Source organism: Triticum urartu, chromosome 1 (assembly GCF_003073215.2).
Source record: "Triticum urartu cultivar G1812 chromosome 1, Tu2.1, whole genome shotgun sequence".
Taxonomy (NCBI): domain Eukaryota; kingdom Viridiplantae; phylum Streptophyta; class Magnoliopsida; order Poales; family Poaceae; genus Triticum; species Triticum urartu.
The window spans coordinates 512,876,070-512,888,530 of NC_053022.1; the positions used below are offsets into that span (position 1 = coordinate 512,876,070).

Sequence of the window (12,461 nt, forward strand, 5' to 3'; positions counted from 1 at the left end):
TGGATAAAACTCATAAGGCAATAGCTTAGTACAAATTAGAGTATAACTCAAGTATGAGTCGGACGGTACCACAGAAGATAAACTTTTAGATGAAGCGGAGATATTTTGACAAAGATTAAGCAGGATGGCATGGGAGACCTTCAAAAGGAAATAAAATGTTACAATGATAATATATAGTACAACAACAACAATAAAATGAACATGAAGCAGATTCTATTACAAATTTGTACCTTGACATCACTCTCTTTCTCCACTAAGTTGTACAAGATTTCCCATGTATGGGGTGCTGACACTGAGAAAAAAGTTGAAATAACACCAACTAGTTCAAGCTTCCACTCCAAAAGGCGTGACGAGATACCAATACTTCCACTTACACTAGCTGTGATAGAGTCAACCTCACCAGAGTCCGTCATATCAAAATCCATATCAACAACACTTTTGTGGTCAACAAAAGGATTTAGATCTTCTGACAAGTTGACAGAAGATATTGGCAACATTTTACTAGTGTTCTCACTATCAGAATTATTCGCAGAGCTAGAAAGACGAGAAAACAACTGAGAGAATTCCACCAATAGTTCATCAAGCAATACAGTGACACCTTTAATAAGCACAGAGCTGGCTCTGTTGCTAACACTCCGCAGTCTAAAAATTGGAGCAGAGAGGAAGGTCTGAAATGAGGATAAAATGGAGCCGGCTGTCTCAAATGCAGAGCCTACACTAGTAAGACCATGAGATAGTTCCTCGTGCTTTTTCATAACCATTGATATCATATATTTTATGATGCCAGTAACATGACCAAATAATTCTTTAAGAAATAAAGAATTTTCTTCTATTGCCCTGCAAAAATTCACAGAATAATATAAGGAAAAAAATTGGAATACCAGGCGAGAGCACTGCCTGTTCATTAACAAAAATAGAGAAATACAAGCATGGAGTTATACAACATAAGACTGATTGGTACTACAGGAAAACATATAACAGTATTTGGTAAAGATTACGACGTAACTAGCTAAGTAATTGGTATCTACAATTTGGGTATCCTATTTGAGTCAAAAAAAAAAGACACAGATGTTGATGTCACCAACTGATTACAACAGATACATATGACTAGAAAAAAGATACCTTGACAATAGTGCACAATGAATTAGATTGCAGAGGAGGGAACAACGGTATACAAGAGTACATAAGTCCACTTTCTCAAGCTGTTCATTTGAGGCCATAAATCCTTCGAACTCCATAAGCTGATCAAGCAATTGCTGTTGGATGTGCCCAGGAAGGTGTGCTCGGTTGCATTTATCAGATATGACCTGTTTAAGAAATGAGTAACCTTCTGTAAGCAACATACATAGAAGTGGAATAAAAATAAAACATACATAACTATGTCATATTTGATATATCACTTTTCATTTGGGTCTTTCACAATGAGAAAATCTGAATATATCTACTCCCTCCGTTCCGAATTACTTGTCTCGGAAATGGATGTATCTAGAACTAAAATACGTCTAGATACATCCATTTCTGCGACAACTAATTCCGAACGGAGGGAGTATTATTTACATACGTTTGCAGTGCATGTTAAGTCAAAATGGCTTTCAGTTGCCCATGAAATCAGATGACTTCATAACAAAAAATCCATGTTTACAGGACATGGCTTTATAAGTTCAATGCATATTGCATAGACACATGCTACTCACAGACCCAAAACTATTGTGAGAAAAACAGGAAAACAAGTAAATCACCTTGGTAGAACTTTCAGTACTGATTTCTGATAAGGCTTCCACAGAGTAACCTAGTTCATCTTTGATGACCCAACTCTCACTCTCGAGTAACAACTAAAATAAACAAAATTAGTAGAAGGCAACCAGAAAGAAATATTCAGAAAGATTGAAGTGTTTGTAACAAACTGTAACATACCTTGGAGAAGTCCTTGCATTCATCAAACAGTTGGGATGCATTTGCTGAGTTAATGGCTGATGATGAAAAACCAGCACAGATAGAAAAAATGGCTTCAGGAATCATCACAACATTTTGCTCATTTAAAAGAGAGGATCCCTGCCGTAGAACGTATATCAGTAACTGAGCTTGAATATCTCGATGGCAATTTAAAATGGATGACTAATTCCCGACAGGAAGTGAGAAAAAAATAGATGTAGTGGTGCAGAATGTACATACGAAAATGGACAATACATAGTGATGAAATGCTAGAGCAAACCCAAGTTCAATTTGCTATCTTGCTCAACAGTGTTAACAAAATTAGTGTACGGACAATAACATAAGGACTACAAGATTTATTAGTGTATAAGCAAATAAACACCACAGTAAAATACATCACAATAACATAAGGAGTAAACGTAAGTGTAAACTAGATCAAATCAGATCAGATAGACTTAAATAATCACACCATCAAGAAACTCATTTCAGCAAAACTCACATTCATTTAAGGCATGCAGTAATCACATACAAACCATACTCCCTTGCAGAAGAGGAAAAAAACATTTACAACACAGAAGTCAACAGAGAAAGCTGAGAAAAAATGAAAAAATAACCAAAAATGTGTAAACAATGGGACTATCAATATGCATGTTGGCACATAGCAGAATTACTATAACAATGAGTTCATGAGTAACGGAAATTCCCTGCATGATTCAGTTAGTAAGAGAAATGCACACAGAAGCTAAGTTACAGAGAATTATAAAATAGCATCTGTAAAGATGTAAGATATAAACTATATGAACACAAGCCATATAAATTCCGAAACAAGTTCTTTCATGTTATTGTTGCCCTGTCGCCTAGATGTGTGGTTGCTGCATAGAGTTCATTTAGCAATCACCAATTCACCATATACAGGCCTGAGCCATGCATTCACATTCTAGAACATGAGTGCAGCTAAACCAGGAGTTAACATAACTGGAGAGGAGGCAGAGTTTGGTCAAATGTTTGTGGATTGAGAAGTATACATAACTTGAACAAAAGTTTAAAATGGATACAATACAAAGATAGAAAAGGGGTTAAATATAGGACCACCTTTGACACTGACTGAATCAACTCCAAAGTTGATCTTAGCAGATTCTTTCGAACAAGGCTAGAATTGGATAAATCGCCCTGCATAGCGAGGTGTCAATTAACAAATGCATCCTTTGAGCGTATTTGAGATTCATACGAAAATAAGGCGGCGGCTGCTTTATCTGATAATGGCAGATTACTAAGTAGGTCGTATGATTTGGACTAGTACATCGAACCTGAGCTGATTTTATTTTGTGCTGGTTTATAAATCCCCACTATCGTACATTCATACTGTCCTGTTTACCTACTGATCAGTTTGGCAAGCATGGAAACTATACAGAGGCAGGAGCAGCTTCAATATTTTTCAACTTTAGTCATAAACAATATAGGAACATGTGAACAATCTGGCAAACACTACCGGTGAGCTGCAGCCATTAATATAGAAAATTATGAAACAACATGCGCATAATAATTTTCAGAATGACCAGCAGTAAACCATATAAAGTTTCTTACATAATAGAACTCCGTTTGGGAGGAATATAACCAAATTTACTTGAACAATTTGAATTTGGGCACCAAGCAAACCTAGCGAACTGGGAAAATGATCTCAGCCATTTAAAGTCCTTTTTTGCCCAATTCTTCTGTGTTTACCTTAAGTTGGGTTTTATGATTTAAGAATCCCTCAATAAAAAGAGAAGTAGCAAAAGGGTAGGGTTTAAGATAACTAAAGCTGCTTTTCGAAAAAATGGGGTCAAGTCTACCATATTCAGGGCTCTAACTAGTTAACGTAGTAAAATGATAGAAAACATACCTGCAACCCTATCCTTGAGAAGTAACAAGCAATGAAGTACAGAGCAGACCTAGAGCGAGAATGATTAGTAGAGTACAAACATAACTTCCATGAGGACCATAATTATTTTTCTAAAAAGTTGACACACAATGAGGACCAGAATTATTTTTCTAAAAAGTTGACACACAAGTCACAACTAGCAAGAATGTCGGAACTCGGAAAAAACTAGAAGGCAAAATTCTATCTAAGGGAAGGGATGCCGAGAACAAAGAAAATAAATTAAGGAATAGCACTAGTAAGCTACCACAAATATGGCAACTAGCAGCTACCATAGCCATAAGGAAATCAACATGAATGAGTTTATGGAAAAGAAGGCATACGGTGATGGCGATTGTTTAAAAGTTTGCAGGTTCCATGTATCTTCTGACACAACTGAAGTATGGACTTGATCCTAAAAGAAGAAAGCAAGATAAATTACAGAAGTTAAAAGCCAACTAATGCCAGCTATAGGTCATACACAGTATATAATATAACATGTCGTAAGCTCAGGCTAAAAAGCTCACCCGCATGATCATTCCACCCAAGAGATTTAGAGCTGAATCGGCCTACAAAAGTACACAGTATACACTATCAGAGTGTAAAGTAGATAGATGTAGTGTAATGTAACAAGTTAAAGCTTAAATTTGCAATGGCAAGTAACACCCCTACCACCACTCACAATAACAACAAAGCAAAATACCGCTAGTGCATAAAAAGGCAGGGAGTTTGTATGCAGAGTTCAATTTCAGTATGCAGAGTTCTATATCTATTTCCAATACCAACACCACTCAATCTTGGGGAGCATCACTACATACTTAATCTTTGCAGTCAATATGAACTCAAAGGTTGGTGGGCATCACTAAACATTCAAATCTTTGTGGTCATCTAACAGCAAGAATAATCCAGTACCAGGAAAAAGTCACCGATGATAAACAGCGAATGTCTTGCATCTCTTAATGTATTTGACCATGGATGTATCAGGTTCAGATCAATGCTTCAAATTCGGTCTCAAAGTCATTTTAAGTTCTGAATCCCTAAAAATAAAAAATAAAAAATAAAAAATTACACACCGTGAATTAATAGCATTCTAGTAATTATAGCGATATTTTACTGAGATATTGTGAGCTAAGATCAGCTATTAGTGCAGGGTTTGAATGAAAAGCATCTAGCGTACTGACTGGCAATGACATCGGGCTTTTGAATGAAGTGTTCAAATGTCCAAAATGTAGGGGTTGAAAAAACTGCAAATATGGAAAAGAAATTTACTGGAACTCACCACTAGAGCTGTGGGGCTAAACAAAGGAAGTGCATGAATGAGGGAATTCCAGATATCTTGCCAATAACCTTCAACAATTGACATCTGCAAATAAACAGATACCACACATATTGAATAGAACTATCAGTGTCATAAATTTACTTGCAGAAAAGTGACAAGACTTGGTTGGTTAAAGCATTTAAAAATAAAGTGATGCCATGTTTTAGGTTTTGACAATCTGATAACCTTGAGAAAAAATAATAGACAAAACCTTGTAAGCATGCAAGCAAATGTTTACATATCTAATGTGTAACAGTGGACATGTTAAACCAATGTGTAACAGTGGGGCCAGCTAAACCAAAGCCGGTACATAATGGTTGGTAAAATTTCCACTTGCAAAATACTGGAAATTACAGTATAATTCATATACAAACTAAAGAGCTGCATTAAGTAATGAATGATACAGGTACTTGCAATTCCTTGCAGTCTTGTTGATGTATTATCCCTCATAAAATATTCACTTATTACTCCAACTTTTTTAATGTTATCTAATTTGAAAGATACAAGCTGAAAAAAAATGCGAGTCCAAATTATTCTAGAGCATGCATATAGTGATACGGGGATGGCATATGATAGAGGAGGATCCACTTTAGCCCTGATCCAGTTAACCAGTATTTTCCATAGCAATAGATGTAAGTACCAAAAACTACTGAAATGCAAGTGGCATAAACAGAAAGTTAATATGGAATCGAAAAACAACCTCGCCTTTTGTTAATAAACAATGTGATTCCTCCCTAGTATTCACTATGAACATCGCAGAGAACTCCTTAAGTGCCCTGTTAAGATCATTGATAATCAGGCAGTTCTACTAATTAGCAAGCCATAGAAGATGTAACTTGGTGCTTACATATATTCCATATAACTGGTACCAGTAGTGTATTTACTATACTCCATACAACAGCCCTACATGTTTTATGACGTCAACAAACTCCCAAAAAATTCACTACCACCAAAACAAACCTGATAATCCAAAGCAGTGAATCCTGAGAACGTATGACGTTTGCCTTGCTCAAAGCACTGGATAAGCATAACAAAGTCAACTGAGATGGTACAACATATAACTGCATTAACCAAAAACTATGGCACATTGAAAGTACAGTTACCTTTTCAAAGATTGACAACATGCTTGGAGCCAACTGATCAACAAAGATTTGTCTACTCGATATCCATACTTGTGAACAAGAAGACATGTGGTACCAATCCTGTGCAAAAAAAAAAAAGATCCATTAGTCAATCTGTCCGTGTGTTCACCAAAGAATATTATAGAACATCTGTTGAGAAGTATGCCCCCCCCCCCCCCCCCCCCCCCCCGCGAACATGTAGGAGGTACATGTGGTCACACGGGGGTAACAGAGCTTTCTCAATGGTTAAGAGTTGACCACACAAGGGTCAGCGCTTTCTCAATGGTTAAGAGTTGACCACACGAGGGTCAGCGCTTTCTCAATGGTTAAGACTCAAGAGTGGCTCAACTAGTCAGTGTCTCGGTGACTAAAATTGACTTTTCAACTAGAATACAGATGTTTTTCCTTTGTCAAGAGTTACTCAAATTAGAGAGAAACAACTAAAGGCATGGAAAGATACTACACACAATAAAGCGTCTAATAGAAGAAGTTACTGAATCTTGGTCAAGTAAATGCAGTTGTAAGAGGATTCAAGCTTGGAAGGCACCATATTCAGGGTACACATCTGAGAATTCATATAAAGAAGATAAAGGATGTTTTCTTACAGGGATAAAAATGGTGTCATGTATAGCTTACCAACATAGAGATCCTTTTTTTAGGCTATTCGTGATGCGGCTAATAACATCCTCCGTCTTCAATTTTTTCTCATCATCTCCCCTCATTGGTGTGGGGGATTTATATGCCTACACGGTTATAAAAAGTCACTTGTATATTATAAAAAACAAAATGCTGATTTACTACGAGATTCAGAAGAGTTAAGTTAAAGTTGTGTGTGCATATCTATTACCTGATAAAAAATAGTAGCAGATAGATCCATTAACTCTTCCAAGGAGCATCTTAAGGACACGTCTTTCGCATCTCGAGATGCCTCACACCTACATTTATTGAACTTAGTAAATGAAGAAGTCAAAATCATAACTCTGAAAAGCATAGTAGTAGCCTTTACCATAATAAACCTGCTTCAGTGTTAACATTTTGATCTAGGTCGTCCATGATGACACCAAGAAGGTTTTTTCTTTCCAAAACCTTTGGAATAGCTCTAGCAAGCTTCAACTGAATTTTCACATATGTGATGAACAAGCTCTGGAAGCAACAATAACTTCACGATGAATCAAACATAAAAAATATGAAACAAAGTTGAAAAATGCAAGTAGGGTCATAAGAACCTTCAGCCGCAGATCACGAGTCATCAGCCACGAACGCAATATAAAATCTTGAACTGCTTTATGGATCTCCACAGATTTGTCTCCAAGGTTTGGTCCATCCATGAGTAAAAAGGTGTTAACGCATTCCATAAGCTTGCTAGTCAGCTTTCCATCCTCCCTGATCCCACAAAATTAATATATGATTTCCAACTCAGAGAATTGACAAGAGATGCTATTAAAATGAACACCCCGCTCCTCTTGGAAATTAAGGGGGTTCAACAGGAGAGCCGAAAAGACTTGGTCAGAGACTACTTGCCTCCTAATATGTGAGAATATTGCACAGAATCCATTAAGAACCTCCTCCCTCATGGTGTCAGGATAATCGCCAGGTGGGTTTTCAAGTAGAACATGGAGAGTCCACGTACAGCGGAAGGATTCCTCCTTTGAGCTGGCTTGATTGCTGAAGTTTGCATCAAAACCAGTCGCAACCTTCTTCATATAGAGCACTACAAGATCTGGCGAAGATACAGAATTTTATTAAGAACAGAACAAAAGGGCATTGTGATATGAAAACAGGGAGAGCGTTGATATGGCAACTCACTGCTGTATGTTCGAGGTTTCATCTGATATCGGTACTCCTTCACAGTCAAAAGCTGCCGGAGAATTGGGCTGTACTCTAGCTGAAAGCTGGGAGCATCTTTTATGACCTCCAATATATGACTAAAAAGCTGCTTAGCAACTGAAACCAAAAGTAAGGAGTGCCCTGCAACGACAGTGAACCATCTTTAATGGCGTGCACCTTCCAGCATATATTCCATATAAAAACAATTGAAGAACCACTTGCATGGAAATCTAGTAGATAAAAAAAATTAAGCATAATGCTAGCAAAGTAGCAATAGCACGTGGTTAAGGCCTACGTGATTTATCAGCTTGCCCAAAAACAGAGTGCTGAAACCACAAACATAATATGCAACACCCACTGTCAAGCTTACAGTATTATATGTCCAACACAGGATGTATGAATAAGAAAACACATGACTCCCAATACTAAGCTATGGTAGGCAACAATATGCACTAACAATAGTGTTTGGATAACTTTTCAGAATGTTAACAGAGCAAGTAAAACCTCGCATAATACATCAATTCACGGTATAACAGAATGCTGAGACCACAAGCAAAACATTTAACACCCACTGCCAAGCTTACAGTTACTGTATCTCCAACACAAACTCTACGAGTAAGAACATATGGCAAAAGATATACCACATTCCACATGATTCCAGTATTAAGCTACGGTCAACAACAATAGGCACTAGCAATAGTATTTGGACGAGAATTCCAGGGCACTACATTATTCCAGGGCACTTCAGATAACAGAGTCGCAATGATTGGGCATAATAAGGAAGGAGCAGGACGAAGAAGAAGGGCCTTGGAATACTGTTAGCTTAATATTACCTGAGAGCCTGGCGTCCTCTGCGCAGCGGACGGCGGCACGGAGCATCCCGGCGGCGGCGCTCCTGGTGGCTCCGCGCCTCTTGGCTGCGATGTCGGCGAGGACGCACTTGGCGAGCGCGGTGATGAGGAACGGCCACGTGGCCCCTGCGGAACAGCAAACGCATGACAAGCGTCGACGAGGGGGGGAGCGAGCGAAATGGAAGCAGAGCAGGTGGGAGGTGGCTACCGGAGGCGAGGTGGCCGGGCTTGGCCCTGGCGGTGTTGCGGGCGAGGAGGCGGCAGAAGGTGGGGGCGCGGTCGCCCTGCAGCCACGTCCCCAGCAGCTTCACCCCTTCCTGCAGCAGCACGCGGCGGAGCAATCAGAATCGGTCGGAGGAGGAGGTCGTCGGAGCCACCAGGAGCGCCGCCGTCCTCAGAATCGGAGGTCGTCGGAGATGATTGGTGGACTGATTGACCGATTAGGGGGGAGAGCAGAGCGGAGCAGGGTACTCACATCGCGGGGCCTGGCGCGGTCGGAGGCGAGCTTCTGGACGACCTCCTCGACGTCGCGCGCAGTGGCCATCGCCGCTGCCCACCGCTGCCGGCGACGGGGGCTAGGGTTTGGCGGGTGGGGCCACGGCGGCGGCGGAGGGCGGGGGGCGGGGGTTTTGGTGCTTCGTGGGTTTAGAACATCTCTAGTTCTTTTGGGCCCACAGAATCACCTGTTCACAGAATCAGCCATGAGTTCTTTTCTGAGATCCCAGTTTGTACGAGTTATGTGCTGAAATGTCTGTAATGCTTCTAAACTTTTTTTTCCATGGTAATATGTGTCTAACTTATATCATAAAAATTAAATTACAAGTCACGTAAAGACTGACATGACAAAACTGAAAAGATAGCAGAACATCGTTAAGTTTGACACCAATGTTCATCGCCTGTCTCCGGCACCACCACAGCAGCCACTAAAGAAAAAAATAACGGATCACCTCCTCACCCGAGCACGACGCGACTCCATCGCTAATATGCAGCTTTGCGGATCTCCAAAATGGTTCATCAAAGATGAAGCCATTATCGTTGAACGAATCAGACCGAGGCAACACCCCGGACACGCCATCGAACTCCAGATCTGACACCCCACCACATCTAAGACGCCGAAGTAGGAAACCATATCTGCCATCCGGCAACCACGAACCCAGCACACGTTTCGTCTTCTAGATGTCGTCGATGCAGACCACAATCTGCATCCGCTCCCGAACTACCTTCCAAGCTCTGCGCCGACGCAGGAGCAGACGTCGTCGCAACGGCGGAGCCCGAGGACACAAGTTCACCATAAGGATGTCTTCGCCGCCACGATATCCCCGCTTGAACAGACTGGTTCCCAAATCCATCACCGACCATAGAGACGATCGCCTCGCCGGAGAAGAATCTGGAGCTTCTTTATTCAACATCATTGTCGCCGCCGCCGAAGCCAAGATGTTGGACGATCCAAAAACCTAAGCTATTAGGGCTCTAAACCTAAAGCAAAGACGGTCCGTGCGCGCGGGATCCGGCGACCCCCCTCACGACCAACGATCAAGAGGTCGCCAGCGGAGGAGAGCCGCCGGAAAACGGTGCCGAAAGTTGGATCTCTTGGCGGCGGCTAGGGTTTTGGTCGCTAGCCAAACCCGCCCCGAACAATGCTTCTAAACTGAAGCTGTGTACTTAATTGCTAGCATTTTTTGTTTCAAACAGTTACACGTTGAGTGTGAACACGAAGGAGATTTATGAATATTGTAAAAATCTTAATATTACCATACACATTTGCTAAATAGAGGGGGGAAATTCCGTCATTCAATTTTTCACATTTGCACCATATAAATCAGCATATAATTTACCAAACACATAAGCAAAGAAATTGTTAAACACACAAGGTAAGAAAGAGAGAAACAGAGGAAAAAAGAGAGGAATGGGACAAGAGAGAGAGGGGGGCACAGGAGAAGACAGAGCGGGGGAGGACGAGAGGAGGTCACCCGCGACGGTATACCAAGCTCATGCCAACTCCACCGCGCGACCCTATTCTGTCCGCCCCCGTCCGTTTGGGGTAAAACAGACGAATAGCGCGGCCCAGCGCACGGCCTCAAACGGACAAATGTCCGGATTCCATCCGTTTTCGACCCATCCTCAGCCCAAACTTGCGCTCGGTTTGGGGTGAAACGAACGCGCGCGGACGGCCTGGACGCACGCCCTTGTCCCCCCGTGGCCCGCCTGTCGGGGACACTAGCAGTCCCTCCGCTCCCAACGCTTCCACCCTCTCTCTCCCGCCCCGCCCCGTCGCCGGTGCCGCCGCTATTCTCCGGCCGCCTCCTCGCCGCGCAGCCCCCGGCCGTCCCTACCAAACCACGTCTCGACATGGCCGCCACCACGCCCGCGCCTTGGCCGTAGTTTTGGTCGTCGATCGGAGGTTTGGCCGTCGCCGTCTTTGCCGGTCGCAGAGGGGACAGGACCGTCGGCGACGCACCACGGCGTCCTCGGCAGCTTCCGACGAGAGCTCCACATCGGCCAGTAGCCGGCCGGCAACCACCCCTGCTGCGTCGAGGTGATTATCGCGGCCTCTTCGCCACCACGCCCGCAAGGTGTTCAGCATTTTGCCCACAAAGGTATGGACAGTGGAGACGAGTTTTTCTTCCATCACTTCCTTTGTTCATCGGACGATTCGTCGTCGGATAATGAAGATATTGTGGTGGCTGCACTGGTCGTTCACGACCACATTCAACGGCAGCTTCCCCGGTACAGGGCAGTGGCGTACCCAGGAAAAAAATGAAGGGTGTGCACACTCTCAAAAAAATCCCCACCTAATCCATGTGTCAGACAAATTATGTCAAAATAATAACATGAGTAGCTTAATGCAAATCTCACAACAATTTAGTTCACAAAATATATCTCAAATGTGCTCAATTGCAATACGAGTAGTCTTACATGAAAGAAGAACAAGTAGAAAATTACATCACTAGGTAGCTCTACGTTTTTGCATTGTCATGAAAGCATCAACTATGTCATCTTCGCTTACTTCCATGAACACATCCCGTTCAATAAATGTCACCAAGCGGTCATCACTCATAGTAGCCCTCAACTTATTTTTCACTAGATTCATTGCTGAAAACACTCTTTCAACACTCGCCGTTGCCACCGGTAAAATCAATATCAATTTGATGAGTAAGTAGACCAAATCATAAAGAACATGCTTCTTTGTTGCAACAAGCATAATACAGAGCTCACTAATATTACTTGCATTTCTAAACCTATCATCTTGTCTCATATCATCAATAAAATTAGTAAGTTGAAATTCTAGCCTTATCAAATCTGTGCTTGAAATGTCCATGGGATAGAATTCAGCAAGTCTCATTACCTTGAGTGCATCATAAGAAGCAAATGAATTGAGGGGATTCAAAGCCGACATGCAAATAAGCAACTCGGTATTAACCTCATCAAACTGATTGTCAAGCTCTTGAATGGTTTGATCAATGACACCAAGATATACTTCTCTTCTATAACGATCATCATTTGTTTGTACTTCA

The 12,461-nt window shown here is 41.6% G+C and overlaps 1 protein-coding gene across 1 annotated transcript in view; it reads right to left on the minus strand.

Annotated features, from left to right (window-relative positions):
• LOC125533019 (serine/threonine-protein kinase ATM-like) overlaps positions 1-9,630 on the minus strand; it is a 12,098-nt gene extending 2,468 nt beyond the window's left edge. The window contains exons 1-22 of the mRNA XM_048696828.1: positions 9,422-9,630; positions 9,155-9,263; positions 8,929-9,072; positions 8,075-8,236; positions 7,790-7,988; positions 7,495-7,651; positions 7,275-7,411; positions 7,116-7,203; positions 6,905-7,011; positions 6,251-6,349; positions 6,108-6,164; positions 5,848-5,923; positions 5,109-5,192; positions 4,357-4,398; positions 4,174-4,244; positions 3,815-3,863; positions 3,025-3,102; positions 1,915-2,052; positions 1,740-1,832; positions 1,123-1,307; positions 231-837; positions 70-138 (exon numbers count right to left, since the gene is read on the minus strand). Coding sequence (XP_048552785.1) covers positions 70-138; positions 231-837; positions 1,123-1,307; positions 1,740-1,832; positions 1,915-2,052; positions 3,025-3,102; positions 3,815-3,863; positions 4,174-4,244; positions 4,357-4,398; positions 5,109-5,192; positions 5,848-5,923; positions 6,108-6,164; positions 6,251-6,349; positions 6,905-7,011; positions 7,116-7,203; positions 7,275-7,411; positions 7,495-7,651; positions 7,790-7,988; positions 8,075-8,236; positions 8,929-9,072; positions 9,155-9,263; positions 9,422-9,490 — 2,820 coding nt within the window. The 5' untranslated portion in view covers positions 9,491-9,630. The remainder of the gene's footprint in view (positions 1-69; positions 139-230; positions 838-1,122; positions 1,308-1,739; positions 1,833-1,914; positions 2,053-3,024; positions 3,103-3,814; positions 3,864-4,173; positions 4,245-4,356; positions 4,399-5,108; positions 5,193-5,847; positions 5,924-6,107; positions 6,165-6,250; positions 6,350-6,904; positions 7,012-7,115; positions 7,204-7,274; positions 7,412-7,494; positions 7,652-7,789; positions 7,989-8,074; positions 8,237-8,928; positions 9,073-9,154; positions 9,264-9,421) is intronic.
• Positions 9,631-12,461: the final 2,831 nt, after the last annotated feature.